Here is an 18,126-nt window from a genome sequence, read left to right on the forward strand (position 1 = left end):
CGCCTGCTCGCCCACTCACTCGCTCCAGTTAGCCGACCAGGCGAGAAAATGTAGTCGTACTGTTTTTTTTTGTTATTTATTATTTGTGCACTGTATTACTGAGTTGCTGGTTTCCGCTTTTTTTTGTGTTTTCCCGACTATAAATGTTTTAAATGCATACAAAAAGTTTGTTTCGAGTGCCCTGCACATTTCTGCTTATTTTGAGAATAGTAGTATACTAAAAAAAGTGAGTGCTATTGTGGCAACATGTTCAAGAGAGTTCGGAGGTGGGGCTGTTGTTGATGTTTTTTTTTTCTCTGTTGCTGTTGAAAGATTTTCCTCCCGTCGTTTTCGTCGGATTTGTGCACGGTTTGACAACTTGTGTTCGCCTTAGTTTTCCCCCAATAGCACCAGGTATTGTTACATACGATTCACACACAAAAAACACCCGCGCACGGTTCAAACTCACTCTCGCTCTCTCTCTCTTTCGCTAACGTCTGATTTGTTTTATAGTCTACCTTGCGTCTGCATCATGATGCACTGCAGAAACGGCGTGCTTTACACGGACGCGTCCTGCCTGCATCCCGACTGCATTTTTGATGTTTATTACGATGTTCAGGAGGTCTTTTTGCTGCTGTCGCTGCTGTTTGTCGTTGGGCCCGCCGCCCGCGATCCCGACGACGTGGAAAGGTTCGCATTGTTGACGTTCTCATTGTTGTTGGCACTTGTAGTTTCATAGCCGGCGATCAGCGTTTCGATTATGAACTTGATGGTTAGTTTGTAAATTCCTTCGACATTCTGCGTGTACCGGTCGCCCAGCGTGGTCTCGACCGCCGACAGGAACGGTTCCTCTATTCTCTGCAAGAGATTCGAAATGAAACCAAAGAGAGAGAAAAAAAAGAAATTTATTACCATGCTGATGGGAAATTCTACTATTTCTACAAGAAGACGAAAAAAAACACCGGAACTGACGGTTGCTGTGCGGTTGGTTGGTCGGTTGTTTGCAACAGCTGAGGGTTTCTAATTATGCACCGCCTGCTGCTGCTGTGCAGCTTCAGCTTTGTGTTCGCCTGTCAAAATATGTCCAGTTGCCAAGCGAAGCGAGGGCATCGCAACCGGAAAGCTATTGTTTTCACCGTCGGTAAGACCACGGATGTGATGCTGCAGAAAATAAAAATAGAAACAGCAGCTGTGTTCGTTTTTTTCTCCGTTCACACTTTCTTTAAGGCATCTTTGTTCCCTGGCGGAAGGATCGATACGTAACCGACTGACTGGTTGCTGCTGATGCTGAGTGGTATGATGATAGATGTAGAGAAAACCACTGAACACTTTGGTTCGAACTTTTCCCGGTCGATGATGGGGAAGAATTGCTTGTTTAGCATGACATACAATGAGACAATGTAAACCGCAGAGCTGCCAATAACGACAAATTATCACTGCGGTAGGTAGAATGAAGCACTGACAGTTGTTTTTGATGTGTCTCCTTCAAAGGAGGCGCATGGTTCACCATGGTGACAAAGAATGAGAGCACATAAACTGTGTTTCCGTCCGTAGGCCCCGCAAAGTTTGGTGTTTTACATCGAAACTTTTTAGTACCCGACATTCAATCTGAACTGAACTGATGAGAACGTTGAAAGTTTTTGATGACTTTCGCGCGTCAGTCAGGAGAAGAAAACTCGCAATGTCAGTCTTTTTGCAGCGGAAAGTTATTCTATTATTCTGTTTATTTCTGTGACCTCTTCTGTGAGGCTGTTTGATTTTGAAAACATCTGCTGCGACATAATCTTTCCTTGATTGTGACAATAACCTCTTAACGTGTTGTTTTATACGAGTATTTTTTTTATAACCGCATATTTATGTCACGCTGCATATCAGCACAATTAGTTGGTTACTATTATATTATTCATTGTTAAAAGTTTAGTTTAGGCGTAAACTTTATACTGTACTTCAAAACTAACACTATTATTATTTGGAATATTTTCACACTTCGCACTTTATGGAACGAAAGTTTATTGACTAGCAAACTTTCCTTCGGGGTTTATTATCTATCAACATTTTTATGAGTGCAAATTTATGGCTTAATGCATCGCAGGCATAACGCCGATTTTTTATGTGTCATTTTCATCCCAGTTTTGCCGCCTTCGTTGGTGCCAAACGTTAATCTTTGATGTTGTTTTTCCAGCCCAGTTCCCAGCTGCTCTGGGTGGGAACCAACTATTTTGCTTCCTAGAGAGAGCAGGCAGGATTGTCGGACTGAAAGTTTAGCTCACCGAGAAACGTTATCCCTTCCCTTTAAACTACTATCCTAAAGACTAATTTATTATTTGCTGTTAAGCTGTTGTCGTTCAAGTTATTGCTGTTGAACAATGGTGAAGTTTAAGTACATCTCACAGCAGCGGAACAGCGATATTTTCTGCTACTGATGGTACCACTCTATTGAATGTATGAAAAATGAACATTACTGCTTTCATTAAGAAATTGTCTAACAATTTGAATAGTTTTTGATAACCGGTTGCTTGAATGGCAGTTCAGCGTCGTTAGCTTTTGCGGCTCGCTCGTTGCAAAAACCAGCATACGTGAGTTCAAGTCATATATCTCCATGGATCAGCATGGCTTCTACCCCCTTACCCTGGCAGATCAACGACGACAAATTGTCTGCAGTTTGTTCACATCGCATTGCATGGAAAATGGCGTGCAAGTAGTGGACACTATTTAAACTGATTTGAAAGCTGCGTTCGATCGTGTCGATCACTCTATCTTATTAGCTAAGATTGGCTTATAACTTTAATATGTTTTAACTGTTTTCTCAAGAATTTAGTTAATTCGTTGTTTTATATTAAGGCCATTGCAAATCATTTTAAAAGTTTTTGTCACCCCCCTCCCCCCCCCCCCCCCTTGGAAATTGCCTTGAAAAATCGGGGGCAAAAAAATAATTTGTAGGATATGAGTTATTTTTTTTTTATAAAATCAATTGTCTGTGGGCTCTACAGCCTAAAAAACTTGAAAAATGAGTGTATGAGTTGAGTTAACGCTTCTCGCATGAAATAGAAAAGGAAATTCTAACAGCGGAATTTCCGAAAATCGGCCAAAGAATTTTTCTTCCGTTTTTGTCATTTTTTCGTAGATTTTTGCATGGAAATTAACAACGTATATATTAAAAGCAAGAATAGATTTGGTTGGATGCCTAAAATCCATTTTTTTTTGCTTGATTAAAAAATTCTTTTTGTTTTTTTTCGTCCCCCCCCCCTCCGTGGTCCAACACCGGAGGTACAAAAACTTTCTAAAATATTTGTAATAACCTAAATGAACATCAAAACTACCTGTTGTTTCACTAGAAATTAATAAAATATGAAAGAGATAAAGCTACGGCAAAAACTGCCATTTTGATATGAAAAATGATACAAAATGGTACAAATAAGACCAGAATAAAATGGAAATAACATAAAACTTATACAAAAATGAAGTAAGCATGAGACCAAAACGAGTCAAAAATGACAAAAATGGAATAAAATGAAACAAAAATGGTAAGAGTGAAATAAAAATAAGACAAAAAGTAAAAAAAACATGAAATGTGATCAAAATAAAACAAACATGAGACAGAAATGAGATAAAAATGAGACTACAATAATACGAACATGAGCAAAATGAAATAAAAATATCAAATAAAATTAAACAAATAAATAAAGTGAGACCAAACCAGAACAAAAATGAATTGAATAGTCTACAATAATGATGCAAAAGTAGGATAAAATTACTAAAATAAGTAATAAATGACAAAAAAAGACGAAAAAGAGAAGAAATTGATGAAAATGAAATGTGAGATAAAAAAGTGAGATAAAAGTGAGATAAAAAGAGATAAAATTGAGACGAGAATAAGACAAAAATGAGATAAAAATGTAACAAAATGGTAAAATGACACAAATGAGTTGAAAAGAAAAGGGTCACCATTTGGAGTATTGAAAACCAGAACGGCAACATCTTTCTAGTTCCAAATCAAGGGCTTCAGTTATGAAATGCGACTAGTGATGTAAAAATAAGACAAAAGTAAACCGAAAATGAGAAAAAAGAATGAAAGAATATAATAAAAATGAGAAAAATTAAAAATGAAATTAATATGAGGTAAACTTAAACCCAAATTGGAACAAAAATGAGTCGAAAATGAGACAAAATAACACAAAAGTGCGGCAAAAATGATAACACTATAAATTAGATAAAAATGAGACAAAGGTGAGAAAAATTATATGAACATGGGAAAAATTATATAAAATGGGAACAAAATTAGGAAAAGAAATCGACATGAGACAAAAATGAGATAAAATGGAGAAAAGTTGGTTAAAAATCAGATAATGGTTGGACGGATCTAGATTTAGTCGCATAATCAATAGCCTAATCAATCCTTTTGCATGGCTTATGCGACTATTTAAAAATCAAATTCAGAAATGTGACTAAAAGGAGATAAAAATGAAAAAAAAAAAACCAGAATGAGAAAAACTTGTAACAAAACCGGGATAGAAATGAGAACAATGAGATAAAAAGCAAAGCCTTGGGCCTAAACCGTCATTAGACATTACCCTTATTTATCGACAGACTTCGCAGCCGGCTGTTAGAGTACAGGAAAATTACGTGGCCAGTGCAATGATCCTATTGACTCTATCTAGCCGACTGTTGTGACTATTGTGTTGTGTTGTGACTAGCCGAGATTGTTAGACCAATATCGTACTTCGAAGCTAACTGGGCGGCTAACAGTGAGATAAAATGAAACATAAATTCCAAAAGTGATTTAAAACGCGACAAAAGTGAAACAAAAATATGATAAAAATGATACTAACATCAAAAATAGAATAAATTCGAAACCGAAATAAGATAAAAATGAGACGACATTGAAACAAAGCAAAGTGACAAACAAAAATGAGATGGACATGACAAAAATGGGATTAAAATGAACTAAAAAAGGGATACTGATGCAAAAAAATGCGATAAATAAACATAAGACAAAACTGAGACTAAACTGGAATAAAAATATGTTGAGAATGAGACAAAAGTTGGACGAAATGGCAAAAATAGGACAAAAATGAGTTAAAAATTTGATAAAAGGGAATAAAAATGCAGTACACGCAGCAAAAATAAGGTACATATGACACTAAAATGATATAAAAATGAAGGCCTGAAAAAAGAATGAAACGAAAATGGGATAGAAATGAGAAAAATATGAGAGATGAAATGAGACAAAAAAGAAAGAAACGGAAATGGAAGTAAGACAAAAGTGAGTCATAAATCTATACCTATAAAAATGGATTTCTGTCTGTACGTTTGATCCTGCCAAATAAGGAATTTGCTTTTGCGACAACCTTTTCAGTATGCCGGATGAAGTTAAGCTCGCTGTCCATTTCTACCCCAAGATCGCATACATGGTCTCTTCTTGGTATTATTTCCCCTTCCATGAAATAATCAAATACCAATTTATTTGTTTTTCTGGTGTATGAAACCAGATTACACTTCAACGTATTAACTTTTAGGCCGAACGCTTTACAAAAACCGATGAAATGTTGTACACTATCCCGAAGAATTCGACAGTCCTTAACAGATTTCACTGGGAGAAAAACCTTCACATCGTCAGCGTAAATTAAGATGTAAACTCCAGGTTCCAGGAAGTTCCGGGAGCTCGTTCATGACTGTGACGAAAATCAATGGTCCTAGATGACTCCCCTGAGGCACACCAGAGTAGACCGGGAATGAAGCTGACTTGCTCTTGTCAATCTTAACATATTGCGATCGATTCTTTAGATAATCGCTTATCCACCTCAGATTTTTACCGCCTATTCCATACTTTGGCAACAATGATACGATCGCATCAATATTTATTACGTCAAAAACCTTAGACATATCTGTGTATATTGAATCTATTTGCCACCAATCCACCATCCATTGCACAGTTCTCGAAACAAATTCCGCCAAATTAGTTTCCGTTGAGTGTGCTTTAAGGAATCCGTGTGGGGAAATTGAAATTTTTGGTTCAATCTCGCGATACAAACGCTTATAAACCATGGATTCGAACATTTTCGGTATTGCCGAGAGAATGGCAATTCCTCTATAGTTTTCAACCAGTAACTTAGAACCTTTTTTATGAATTGGTATGGTGTGCGATATCTTCCATACTTTTGGAAATGAACCTGTTGCTAAAGACACACTGAATAAACTATGTAATGGAACTAAGAAGCTATCCATACAAGTTTTTAACACAGAATTTGGGATTCCATCGTATAGAAAACGACAGAGACCTGGCGGATAGTCGTAGTCGTAGTGATCTGGTTTGAGCGCCAAATGTTTCGTAGACCTTTAAAGGCACCCCTGGCCTTCCAAATCCGTGTCGCTATATCAGTCTTGGTATCACCATCGGGCGTTGTCTGGCTACCAAGATATTGAAAGGCGTCTACCTGCTCAACTTGTTGTCCCGCTACTGCGAAGTTGGTGGAATTGTCAGTGTTCACTACCATAGACTTAGTTTTCGCTATATTGACTGTGAGACCTGCTGCCTGGGAGCTCTCGGAGAGGTCATCTAACTTGCTCTGCATATCGTTTCGGCGTTGTGCGAGCAAGACAATGTCGTCGGCTAGGTCGAGCTCATTTAGCTGCTCCATCGTTAGAGGATTCCAAGGCAATCCTCGATTTGGTCTACTGTCAATTGCTCCAACAAATAGCTCATCCATAACGATGAAAAACAGAAGCGGTGATAAAATGCAGCCCTGTCTCACGCCAGTAGTGACCCTTATAGGGTTGGACAAGGCGCCTCGTTCTGAGCTTCGATGAGATGGACTAGCTTATCTGGAACTTCTATGGGCCTAAGTGTGTCTCTGATGTTTCCGTGATTGAGACGGTCGAACGACTTTTCGAAGTCAATGAACACCAGCAGAAGAGAGTCCTGGAATTCGTTGATCTGCTCTAATATAATGCGGATCGTTGTGATATGGTGTACATATGATCGGCAAGCACGGAATCCGGCTTGCTGCCGCCAGAGAGTAGCGTCAATTTTCACCTGGATCCGATTGAGGTTTACCGTTTTTACAGAGTACTTTGAGAGCAATACAGAGCAGCGTGAGCAACGTACACTACAGGGTAATATGTGACAAAAATAAAACATACATGAGACAAAACGAAGACAGAAATGAGATAAAAATGAGAATAAACTATGACGAACATAAGCAAAGTGAAGTAAAAAATCATAAAAAACTTAAATATGAAATGAAAATGTGAGTAAAATGAGATAAATATAGGACAAAAGTGAAACAAAAATGAGTTAAATATGAAACAAGAATGCGATAAAATGACAAAAATAAGTGATTAATGATAAAAATAGGATGAAAGTGGGACGAAAATAGGTATAAAATTGAAACAAAAATAAACGTAAAAATATATAAAAAGGTCGATAAAAATGTAACAAAATGGTAAAATGCCACAAATGAGACAAATGAAGGCGATTGAAATAAAGAAAATGAGTTAAATGTTACAAATGTAAGACAAAGTAAGAATTAAAACGAGAAGAGTTACCATTTGGAGAATTAAAAACTAGAACAGCAACAGGTTTCTCTAATCCTAATTCAAGGGTTTCGCTTGTAAAAAGTGATTAATGAGCCAAATATAAGACGAGTTACCAAAAATGAGACAAAAATACAATAAAAATTAAAAAATAGGTCAAAAATTATAAAATGATTCAAAAATGAAATTGAACCAAATTGAAAACAAAAATGAGTTTAAAATAGGACAAATTAATGCCAAAGCGCCGCAAAAATGAGAACACCAAAAATGAGACACATTCCAGCGTTACGGGACACAATCAGCACTCATTGTTACCGTGCGAATCGCCTCCTGTTTCACCAATTTTTTTGGGAAATGCCTTGTAATATAGTTGTTTAAAGAGTACTTTATCTTCCACTAGAATACCAGGGATTCGATGAAACAGGAACCGATCTGCATAGTAGGGATAGTGTCCCGTAGCGCCAAAATGTGTCATGAGACAAAATCGACAGAAATGGTATGAAAATGACACAAAATCAAAAATAAGATAAAGATCAGACAACCACAAAAAATAAAACAAAAATGATATACCTACAAATGAGATAAATACATTGAACATGGGAACAAAATGATCCAGAAACAAATCCAGAAATGTGATAGAAAAGAGTTAGAATGAAACAAACATTTGACAAAAATAAGTCCAAAATAAAATCAAAACGAGAAAAAATTCTGACAAAAATGGAACAAAAAAGTGAGACAAAAATGAAATAAAAATGAGACGAACTTGAGACAAAAAACTGACAAACAAAAATGAGATAAAAATGAGATGAACATAAGGAAAATATGAGACAAAAATGAACTAAAATAAGAAGCAAAATGATAAACATACAAATATAAGACAAATTTGAGATGAAATTTGGAACAAAAATAAGTTAAAAATAAGACAAGAATGAGACAACAGTTGGACATGGCAAAAATATGATAAAAGGAGGTGAAAATGAGCTTTATATGACAAAAACAAAAATTAGGCCGTTACAAATATTTAAAAAAGTTTTTGTCCCTCTGACGTTGGGCCAATGAAGGGGGGGGGGGCGAAAAAAACACAGAATTTTTTAATCGAGCAAAAAAAATTTGGATTTTGGGCATTTTTATTTTAAGTTCAAACGTGAAAACCAAATCTATTCTTACTTTTAATATAAACGTTACTAATTTCCATGCAAAAATCTACGAAAAAAAGACAAAAACGAAAGATAATTTTTTTGGCCGATTTTCGGAAATTTCGCTGTTTGAATTTCCATTTCTATTTCATGCTAGAAGCGTTAACTCAACTCGTATACTCATTTTTCAAGTTTATCAGGCTGTAGAGCCTACAGACAATTTATTTTATAAAAAAAATTTAACTCATATCCTTCAAATTATTGTGTGCCCCTCGATTTTTCAAGGCAATTTCCAAGGGGGGGGGGGGGGGTGACAAAAACTTTGAAAATGATTTGTAATGGCCTAAGTTAAAAATAAGACAAGAATGAGACAACAGTTGGACGAAATGCCAAAAATAAAATAAATATATGCGATAAAAGGAGGTGAAAATGAGCTTTATATGACAAAAACGAAAATTACATTAAAATGAATAAAAGAAACAAGAATAAAAAATGGGATAGAATTGAGAAAAACATGACTAAATGAGATAAAAATAGGACAAAAACGGGAGCAAAAAATAGAATAAATGGAAATGGAAGTCTGACGAACGTGAATCAAAAATATGATATTAAAATGAGACAAAGTAAGTCTAAAATAAATTAAAAAATGAGCCAAAAATAAAACAAAAATTGTAAAAAGAGACACATGAGACAAAAGAATGAGATTGAAATAAAGAAAATGAGTTAAACATTACAAAACTAAGTTAAAAATAGCTAAACTGAAACAAAAATTAGAGAAAATTAGATAAGATGAAAATAAAACAAACTGAGAAAAAATAGGATAAAAATAATATAAAAGGTTTTTGTCTCAAAAGACAGGCAAAAATCATTCGGAAATTTAATGAAATTAAAATAGAAAATAGAAAAATGACACAGAAATAAACCAAAAATGAAATAAAATGTAACAAAAATAGCAAAAATGAGAAAAACCGTGTAAAAATGAGACAAAACTGAGCTGAAAATAGACCAACTTCGTGTTTTGTCTTGACTTTTTACGTTTGTTATACTATAACAAAGGGTTAGAAATTGGTCGAAAAACACGAAGTGTGAGTGTGTGTGCGTGTGTGTGTGTGCGTGTGTGTGTGTGCGTGTGTGTGTGTGTGTGCGCGTGTGTGTGTGTGTGTGTGTGTGTATGTGTGTGTGTGTGTGTGACGCCTAACTTTAGTCGACCGTTTCTCGGAGATGGCTGAACCGATTTATGCACTATTCGTCTTGTTTGAATGGTATTATAGCCTCATAGGTCACTATTAATTTGTTTTTATATTGGGCGTTTAATTTGGAAAATATGAGTAATCGTATGTAACACAATAAAATTTACAATAATGTATAACGATTTTAAGCAGATGAATCAGATTTCTATTATTTTAGTATCAAACGAGAGGTCTTAACGCTCTGAACATATCTGCCAAATTTGATGAGAAATGGTCTTACCGGTTATTTGATAAAAATTGGATGAAATTGCTTAAGAAAACTTTACTGATATTAATCAAAGAGAACCAAACCTCAAAAACACGAGCGTAAAAAATCAAGATTTTTCAAGGAGTGTGTCTTTAAAGAAGTTTATTAAGTGCATCTTTTTACATTCTTAGGGTGACCGAGAATCCACCTATTAGGGTGACACAAATTTTTGTTTTTTTAGTGCATCCAAAACTTAAAGTGTCTTAACAAAAGTTGTAGACCCATAGTAAAATAAGTAACTGTCTATCTCTTAGTAGTTGCGAAATATATTTATTTGTTTAAAAAAGCACTTAAGGACTCTACTCTGTAAAGTCGTCAAATAATGCAATTTCGTAATTTCAACTTTCCAGAGTAGCGTTCCTCCTCAAATCTCAATAACTGATCAATAGCTTTGCATACAATGTTTTATTGCTTTCGTTAGAAAGACACATTTTATTCAGTATATTAAATGAATATGCATAGTATATTAAATACGCATTGATAATATATGACACAACGTTAGCAAGAGTTGAATTATGTTCCGAAGACTTGTCGATTTCTAACTCAAATGACAAATATTATGGTATAACAAAGGTTCCTTTCACCAATAGGTGGATTTAATCGGGTTTTTTTAATGAGGTCAGGGATTTATTTAATTTTAATGGTAGTTTTTACAATCGACGGCGTGGGATAAGACGTGAAGATTAAGGAGCGGAAAATTACCTAAGCAGCACATTTTTGTTACTGCTAGTTACATGAACTTGTTTATGACTAAAATTAGTCATATATTGGTTGTCACAACTATTTTGTAACAACTGTGCTAGTAGGGGCGATAGGGGTGGGTCATTGAAGTATCGCTTATTAAAAAGTGTACCGTTCCTCTTTACTCAAGCCGGGGGATTCACTGATCGAACCAAGCTATAATCGGAGCCAACTCCAACAGCATTCGAACTAAACTTCTCCTGCCCAGACCGATAAATCGCGGGTATTGGTGAACCTTTGAACCACAGCGGACTCGATATAAAGAGATCTCTACAACCCCCTTATTTAGTGTGAGACGTATTCCAAACTCCATCATCACTGGCGGCTTTGCCTTTTCCATCGTCTATTCGTAGGTAACGATTATAAGTTTTATTACGTTCCTCTAGTGCTTTTCACGACCAAGTTCATAAAACTAATACTATGAGCTCCACCAGAACTTTCTGATGACCGCTATAAAACTACCTTTCGACCAAGTGGCCCACTCTTCAGAAGGTCTTTATAACTTCTTCAAGGATCAGGTCATTAGCCCAAGTAGTCGTATCACGCTCTGCTGGCTGCTAATTAAAATCAGCCGACTAACTTTGTTTTGAACCGCTTAGACTGCTTAAAAAAGTTTTCTACCCTAATTTGTACACACAATATTTCACCTCCGATCTGCCGACTTTATCGGTATCTGTTTCGAAACAAACTGATTGATATTTTTAATTGTGGCATAAATTTACAAAACTCTGTATTGTAATAGAAGCGCAAATATACTTTCAACAGGTTGATGGAAATGTTTCTAAAAACATTAAATGAAAGTCGTGTTAAAAATGTGAAAAACCTAACAACTTTTCGTGCTATGTTCAGTTTTCGCATGTGCAAAGTTCATCACAATCTAGTACATCAAAACGCAATTCTACGTTGAAATGTTTTTTTTTGTTCTGCATCATCGTTCCAATTGGTATACATTTGATACAAGCAATTTGAGCCAAAACCGGCATAGGAAAATAGAAGAATATGATTTATCATTCCGGAGGAAGCGCTGCTTTGCAGATATTGCTTCGCACAAGGTCGATCCCCCCTAAGCCGAATGAGCTTGTTGATTCAGTTGATTGCTTTCGTGTGGCGAACGATGAACGAATTCATTCGTCGCTCGCAACACAGAAAAAAAAAATTGTTATCGAAAATGTACCCCCAGCCGGGGGGCGTAATTTTGTCGTTCCATCATGACAACTTTCACTGCGCGGTGCTACCCCTCGATGCGTCCGTCATCAGAATCGAAGGTGACAACAGGTTTCCAAAAAATCCAAGCTAGCCATTTTACTTAGCGGGCAAAGTTGCCCGGGGATCATTCGGGCAAAACAAAAGCTCGCACGTTCTTCAGTTCAGATAGGAAAGACAGATTTCTTTTACCGCATTCGGCAACACCTCATCCGGGCCAGGATTTGTGAAACAAAGCAGGCTCAACCAAGCGGGTATCGAATTGCTTAACCAAGCAAGGACACGAATGATTTCACTTGGAAAACAGAACCGCCACCGGGAGGGAGGCCATCATAAATCAAACACGTACTGACGCATTATGAATCCCATTGGTGGACACCATCCACCGATGGAGGATTATTACTGATCGATTTTCAGGGAAAGAAAAAAAACGAAATTGGGCCCAAATTAATGAATAGCTAATGGGCGTCATCCGGTTAACCTCGGCTTCGGTCTATCGGTCGGGTAGCTTTTTCCTGTATAAATGAAGGTGACAGCATAAATCAAAGCTTTTCGACCGGAACGAACAGAATGTTTATGTAAGATAGAGTGAATGATTCTAGAGTTTGATTAGGTTTTCAATCGATTTGTCTACAGAAATATGACTAAGGGTCTAATAAGGGAACATAGAATATTGTTTCATCTGAGATGTTTTGCAAAATTGTTCAGTATCAAATAATTTCTATATTTTAGTAAATCATTTTACGCAAAAAAGTCCACTACTGCGCATTTTACCCCAAATAGTTCCACGGAATCTATTTTGGGTTGTGAATTAATAACCAACAGCGAACGATGATTACTTCCAATTTGTCTTCTCAGATATTTCGAGAGAAATAATTTTGACTTTCGTTGGTCATTAGTCCATAAAAACAAGGGATTTATCATAACAATAGACTCACAAAATTTTAAAAATTGTTTTGTTAAATCTGATTTGATAAATTTCTTATGAGGTAAAATATGTAAAAAAAATATTCAATTTTTGCGTGCACACCACAGTCAAATACCATGGCAGCTTTCATCTTATCAAGTTAGCCTTGAGTTGCCGAACTGATTGACAGCTTTAACACAGTTTGATTTCAAATTTCAATTTCCCAAGAGTAATTTGCTAGCCTTTCTCCCCATTGTGATTTGAAGAGCATTTATTATCCCCAAAACCTGTAAGCGTTTATTTCTATTGAACGCAAGAAATCACCCGTAAGCCACAATCAAGCATAATTAATGAAATTGAAACTAATTTCAACTTTGCGTGAGCCTGAATGAAATTGAAGTCAATTTCCGGAATCGCGTAATTGCTGCTGGCTGCCACTTTGGGAAGCTTTGCTCTACACAATAACACACCCACGTCTGTCGGCTGGTGCAATTGGCATTCAACGTTGTTTAATTGTCGAAGGACGGAACCGGGTGCGGTAGTCCGGTCCGGCTCATTAGCCCGGTCACGCTATCGTGTCTCACTTGAGGAATAGTTAGATAGATAGTTAGAAGGAGCGATGCTTACCCAAAAGTACTCCTGCTTGAAGCCGGGAATCCTCCGATGGGACGCCCCCACCTGGTGCAGGAACTCCAGGAACGTGTCTACATCGTCCAGACCGCGGATGCCTTCGTCCAGTGTGGTCATCACCTTGTTGGCGTGCTCCTGCAGCTCCTCGGACGTCGCTTGCTCCTCCTTCGTTCGGAGCTCCTTAAACTTGGTGAAAAGAGTCAGCAGTTCCGCGTGCTCCTCGAATAATCTGCAAGTCAAGTGTGGGAAAGGAGAGGAAAAAAAACGAAAAATAAGTAAGTATTGAACCATATGTGTTGTGTGGTGGACTTTTCAGTCCCTGGAAAAGCAATCGTGCGTGAACAGTGCCCTGCCAGCCAGCACCGTACCGGCGGTACCATTCCGGCGGGATCGATTTGCATAATTGAACGACCCACCGGTGCCCGGCCGCCCGTGCTTGTTCAACCGATGCGATGCGATGCGATGATATCGCCCCCGTGCCCTCCTGCTGTCACCACACTGACACTACATGTCTTCCACTTTGTACCTACCGTGCAACGGAAAAGCAATGATTTGAAATGAATAGTAGTGGAAATGATGGCAAAATAAACAAACGCCAGAAGGGGCACGCATTACCAGCACGGAAAGTTTATGCTCACGATATCAGCTCTCATGAATGGACTACTACAGGAGGACAATTAGAGTTAATCAAAAACGGAAGTCTTTTCCTGTTTTGCCTCCAGGAAGTATATTGTGACGTAGGACTACGTCTTATGGTAACGTTTGTGGTCTAGAGAGGATATCATTCCAAAAAATTTATCCCTAAATGTGTTCAGGTTTGGACGCTAATCAGAATAACAGATCGGCTTAAATGTTCGGCATTACACTACCAATGGTTCAACCCCTTCACAGAAGTTTGTTCAATTGTTTGTCGTTACGGATGGCCAGCTGCGAATGATATGGGTCTATCCTGACATAACCTTCTAGTTCCAAGACTTCAGAGCAGCTAAATACTATCACATCACAAATGCTAAACGGTCTAGTGCAATTGCACCAACGTGTTCAGCATAATTTCCTTCTCGCAGCAAACGGTGGGGACGGTTCACTGGAAACTAGCGACCAGCAAGGGTTGAACGGGACTGTGCCTCTTTTGCCGCGTACCGCACATGTTGAATAACTTAATTTCCGAACGTAGCAAGCAAACGTTCAAGAGCTTCCTAAATTACATTCTACTCTAATCGGATTACATAAATGTAACAAATAGCCACAGATATGAATTGATTTTGAACGGTTGATAGCTTTAAACAACACAGAGTAGCAAACTATAACGTCGTTTTTCTCGAAATTAAACTTTTGTCACTTGGTTCGGTCTGACTTAACACCGACTGTATACAAGTGGCGAAACTTCTTATTATTAGGAGTAGAAAGACGAGGTTATTTGCTCTATCTACAAGATAGGTTTAGCCTGGATTGTGAGATCTATCGAGCGATCAGTATCCTGAGTGCCGCCCACAAAGTGCTGCGGCAGATCCTCCAAACGTGTCGCAAATTTCGAGTCCTCTGTTCATTGATTTCCAAGCCGCATATGATAGTGTAAACCGACAAGAGCTATGGAAAATTTGGACGAAATCGGCTTTCCTGGTAAGCCTACTAGGCTTATCATGGCAACGATGGATGGAATTCAGTGCAGTGTGAAATTGTCGTGTGGATTATCAGACTCGCTTTCGCTTTTCTTATATTTTTCCTCTTTTTCTCTTGTTTTCCTTTTTTTCTGTCCCCTGTTTCCTGTTTGATTATTCTGTTATTCTTCGTTTCCTGCCCCGTTTTTATTATTTTCAATCCGGTTTTTTTCACTGGTTTTTAATTATATTCTTTCTTGTTTTCTGTCTTTTCTCTTCAATTTTTCTTTTTTTTTTCGTTAAAAGTTTTCAGCTTTTAACTCTTTCTGCTTTTCGTTTTCACATTTTTTCGTCTTCTCGTTTTCGACTGTACCGTTGGTACCCCTTTTTCTCTCGGTTTCGGTAGTTTTCCCGACCATTGTTTGCTCTTCCTCTGTTCCTTTTCGCTTCCTTTCCTATCCCCGTTTTCGCGCTTTCCTGACTCTAGATTGTTCTTTCCGATTTTGACGTCGGACTACGTCTTTCAGGAAGGTAGCTGATATAGGGGGTCATTCCAGAAAATCGAAAAATGCGAGCGTCTCGAAAAATGAAAGATTTTGAACGCCAATAGCTTAGCGGTTTTCCGAGCGATTTTCAATTTTTTTGCACCAATCGATCGGAAAATCTTCTACGCATCCTTACACATCCTTCTTTACGATGATTTAAACCCATATCAATTTGATATCTGTGCTTGGAAAGTAAGCCAAATTAAATGATAAAGCTTCCTTGTCTTAACAAGATGTCTTAACATCGCGATTAAACCTAGACCATTTTGATGTCCTTGCTTGGAAAGTACGCAAGAAAGAGCGATTAAGCCCCCTCGTGCCGACAAATTTTCTCACGAACGCGATTAAAGCTAGTACAATTTGATATCTGTGCCGTCTGTGGAAGTGTGCCAGAAAAAATGACTAAGATCCATTGTCCCAACAGATGCAAATTCTTTACGGCGAGACAATTAAACCTAGGCGAATTTGATATCTGTGTTGGAAAAGTGCGGTAGAGCTGTAATGTTTGGTTGTATCTGTATCTGTATCTATATGGAAGTGTAGTGAAAAGTAGGGCTATTGATAAAATGGGATTAAATTGGAAACATCCCTTCAACGTGGAGGAACCATTGGTAATAAAAACAATCTTTAATCTCTGTAAGGTAGATGGAAAGCAGTTTGTGTTCTTGATTTTGTTAAATTGTTTCCATATGCACACAGAAGTCTATTGAAATCTATTGAGGATTGAACGTTTACAATGTTACTACTTTGATAAATGTTACATACAACGCATGTAGCATGTATATATGCTGCATATAGCATGTATACATGATGAATCGAATGATTACATGCATAGATACATGCTACCATCACTACAAAGAGATTTACGTAGTCCTGCGTCACCTACATATGCGGTCGTGTCTTGTACACAACCCCTCTGATTTGTTTATCTCTTTTTTCCATTATTTCTCGTTTCCAAGTTTATTGTTCCTTTTCTACTGACTCAGTTTTTGTCATTTTCTGTCACGATTCGACTTTTTTCTCGGTTTCGATTTTCGTTTTTTTTTCGCTTGTCCGTTTTCGTCTGTTCCGTTCTTCCTCTTATTAGGTCTTACTTTCCCTCCTTTTCTTTCACGCTGTTTTGTTTTTCTGATCGCTTTTTGTCTTCCGTTTTGTTTCCTTTTTTTTCTGTCTCGATTTTCACCTTTTTTGCTGTCGTTTCTTCATTTTACTACTTTCTCCTGTTTTCCCGTTTCCTTTTCTGGCCACTTTAGCCCATTTTTCTTCGCTTTCTCTATGGTTTTCTTAGTTTTCTTTCCGTTCTTTGTTCTTAATTTTTTTCTGTCAATCTTCTCGTTTTTTGCTTTGTTTTCCTTGGTTTTTCCGTTTACTACCTTTCCACTTTCCTTTTTATGCCCCGTTTTCTCTCGTATTTTGTCTTCTGTTTTCGTTTAGCTTGCTTTATTTCATGCCAGGTTTTATTATTTCCTCTTTTCTATCCTATTTGTTGTCCAGCTTTTGTCACGTTTTCCCCCATTCCGTTTCTCCTTCTGTCTTATTTTTCCTTCTTTTTTTTCTAGAGAGCTGCAGGAGGCAGACTTTACCCATCCCATTTCCATTTTGACCAATCCTTCTCCTTTTCTATCCGGCTTGACATTTTTTCTCTAATTGCTCATTTCCTTTATCTTCTCTGTCGCTATCCTTATATTCCCTTTTGGTTCCTCTTGTTTTCTGTTCCTGTTTTGTTTTCTTTTTTTTGCCTTGTTTTCTACCTTTTTTTCGTTTCGATCAGGCCTTCCCCGTCTTTTCATCTTTCCTTATCTCTCTCGTTTTTCCTCTTGCTGTTTCCTCTTTCTCTTCATTTCCTCACCCATTTTGGTCCCTTTCAGCCTGGAATTTCCTCTTGTTTTTCTCGTATCTGTTCCATTTTTCCTCCTTTGCTTTCGTTTTTCCTCTTCTAGTCTCTTCTATTTTTCTCCCATTACCATGTTTTTGTATTCATCTGTTCCATTCTTCCTATTGTCATATCTTCCTTTTCTGTCACGTTCTGTTTTTCGTTTTATCACACTTGTCTTCCGGTTTTTGGCCATTTTTCTCTTTTACTGCTCTTGTTTTTCAATTTTCCTGCTCCCTAATTTACTTATTTTCTGTGTCCCCTTTTCTTGTTCCGTTTTTTTCTTTTTCTGTTCAGTTAATTCCTATTTACTTTTTCATTATCTTCGTTTTCTTTGTTGTTTTCCCTTTTGTTCTCTTTTTTCGCCTGTTCCTCTTCCTTTTTGCCTCTTTTTCTGTCCAGTGTCCTCCTTTTCTTTTGACGTTTTCTTCTTTTCCACTTTTTTCTCTTTTTACGTCTCGTGTTTTCCCTTCCATTCCAGTTA

The 18,126-nt window shown here is 37.3% G+C and overlaps 1 protein-coding gene across 1 annotated transcript in view; it reads right to left on the bottom strand.

The window, feature by feature from the left end:
* Positions 1–594: 594 nt before the first annotated feature.
* Positions 595–18,126, bottom strand: part of LOC128733562 (neuroglobin-like) — a 108,609-nt gene continuing 91,077 nt past the window's right edge. Inside the window, exons 2-3 of the mRNA XM_053827220.1 lie at positions 13,624–13,855; positions 595–837 (exon numbers count right to left, since the gene is read on the bottom strand). Of these exons, the coding sequence (XP_053683195.1) occupies positions 595–837; positions 13,624–13,855 (475 nt within the window). The remainder of the gene's footprint in view (positions 838–13,623; positions 13,856–18,126) is intronic.

The sequence above is a fragment of the Sabethes cyaneus genome, chromosome 2, assembly GCF_943734655.1.
Source record: "Sabethes cyaneus chromosome 2, idSabCyanKW18_F2, whole genome shotgun sequence".
In the NCBI taxonomy this organism is placed as follows: Eukaryota; Metazoa; Arthropoda; class Insecta; order Diptera; family Culicidae; genus Sabethes; species Sabethes cyaneus.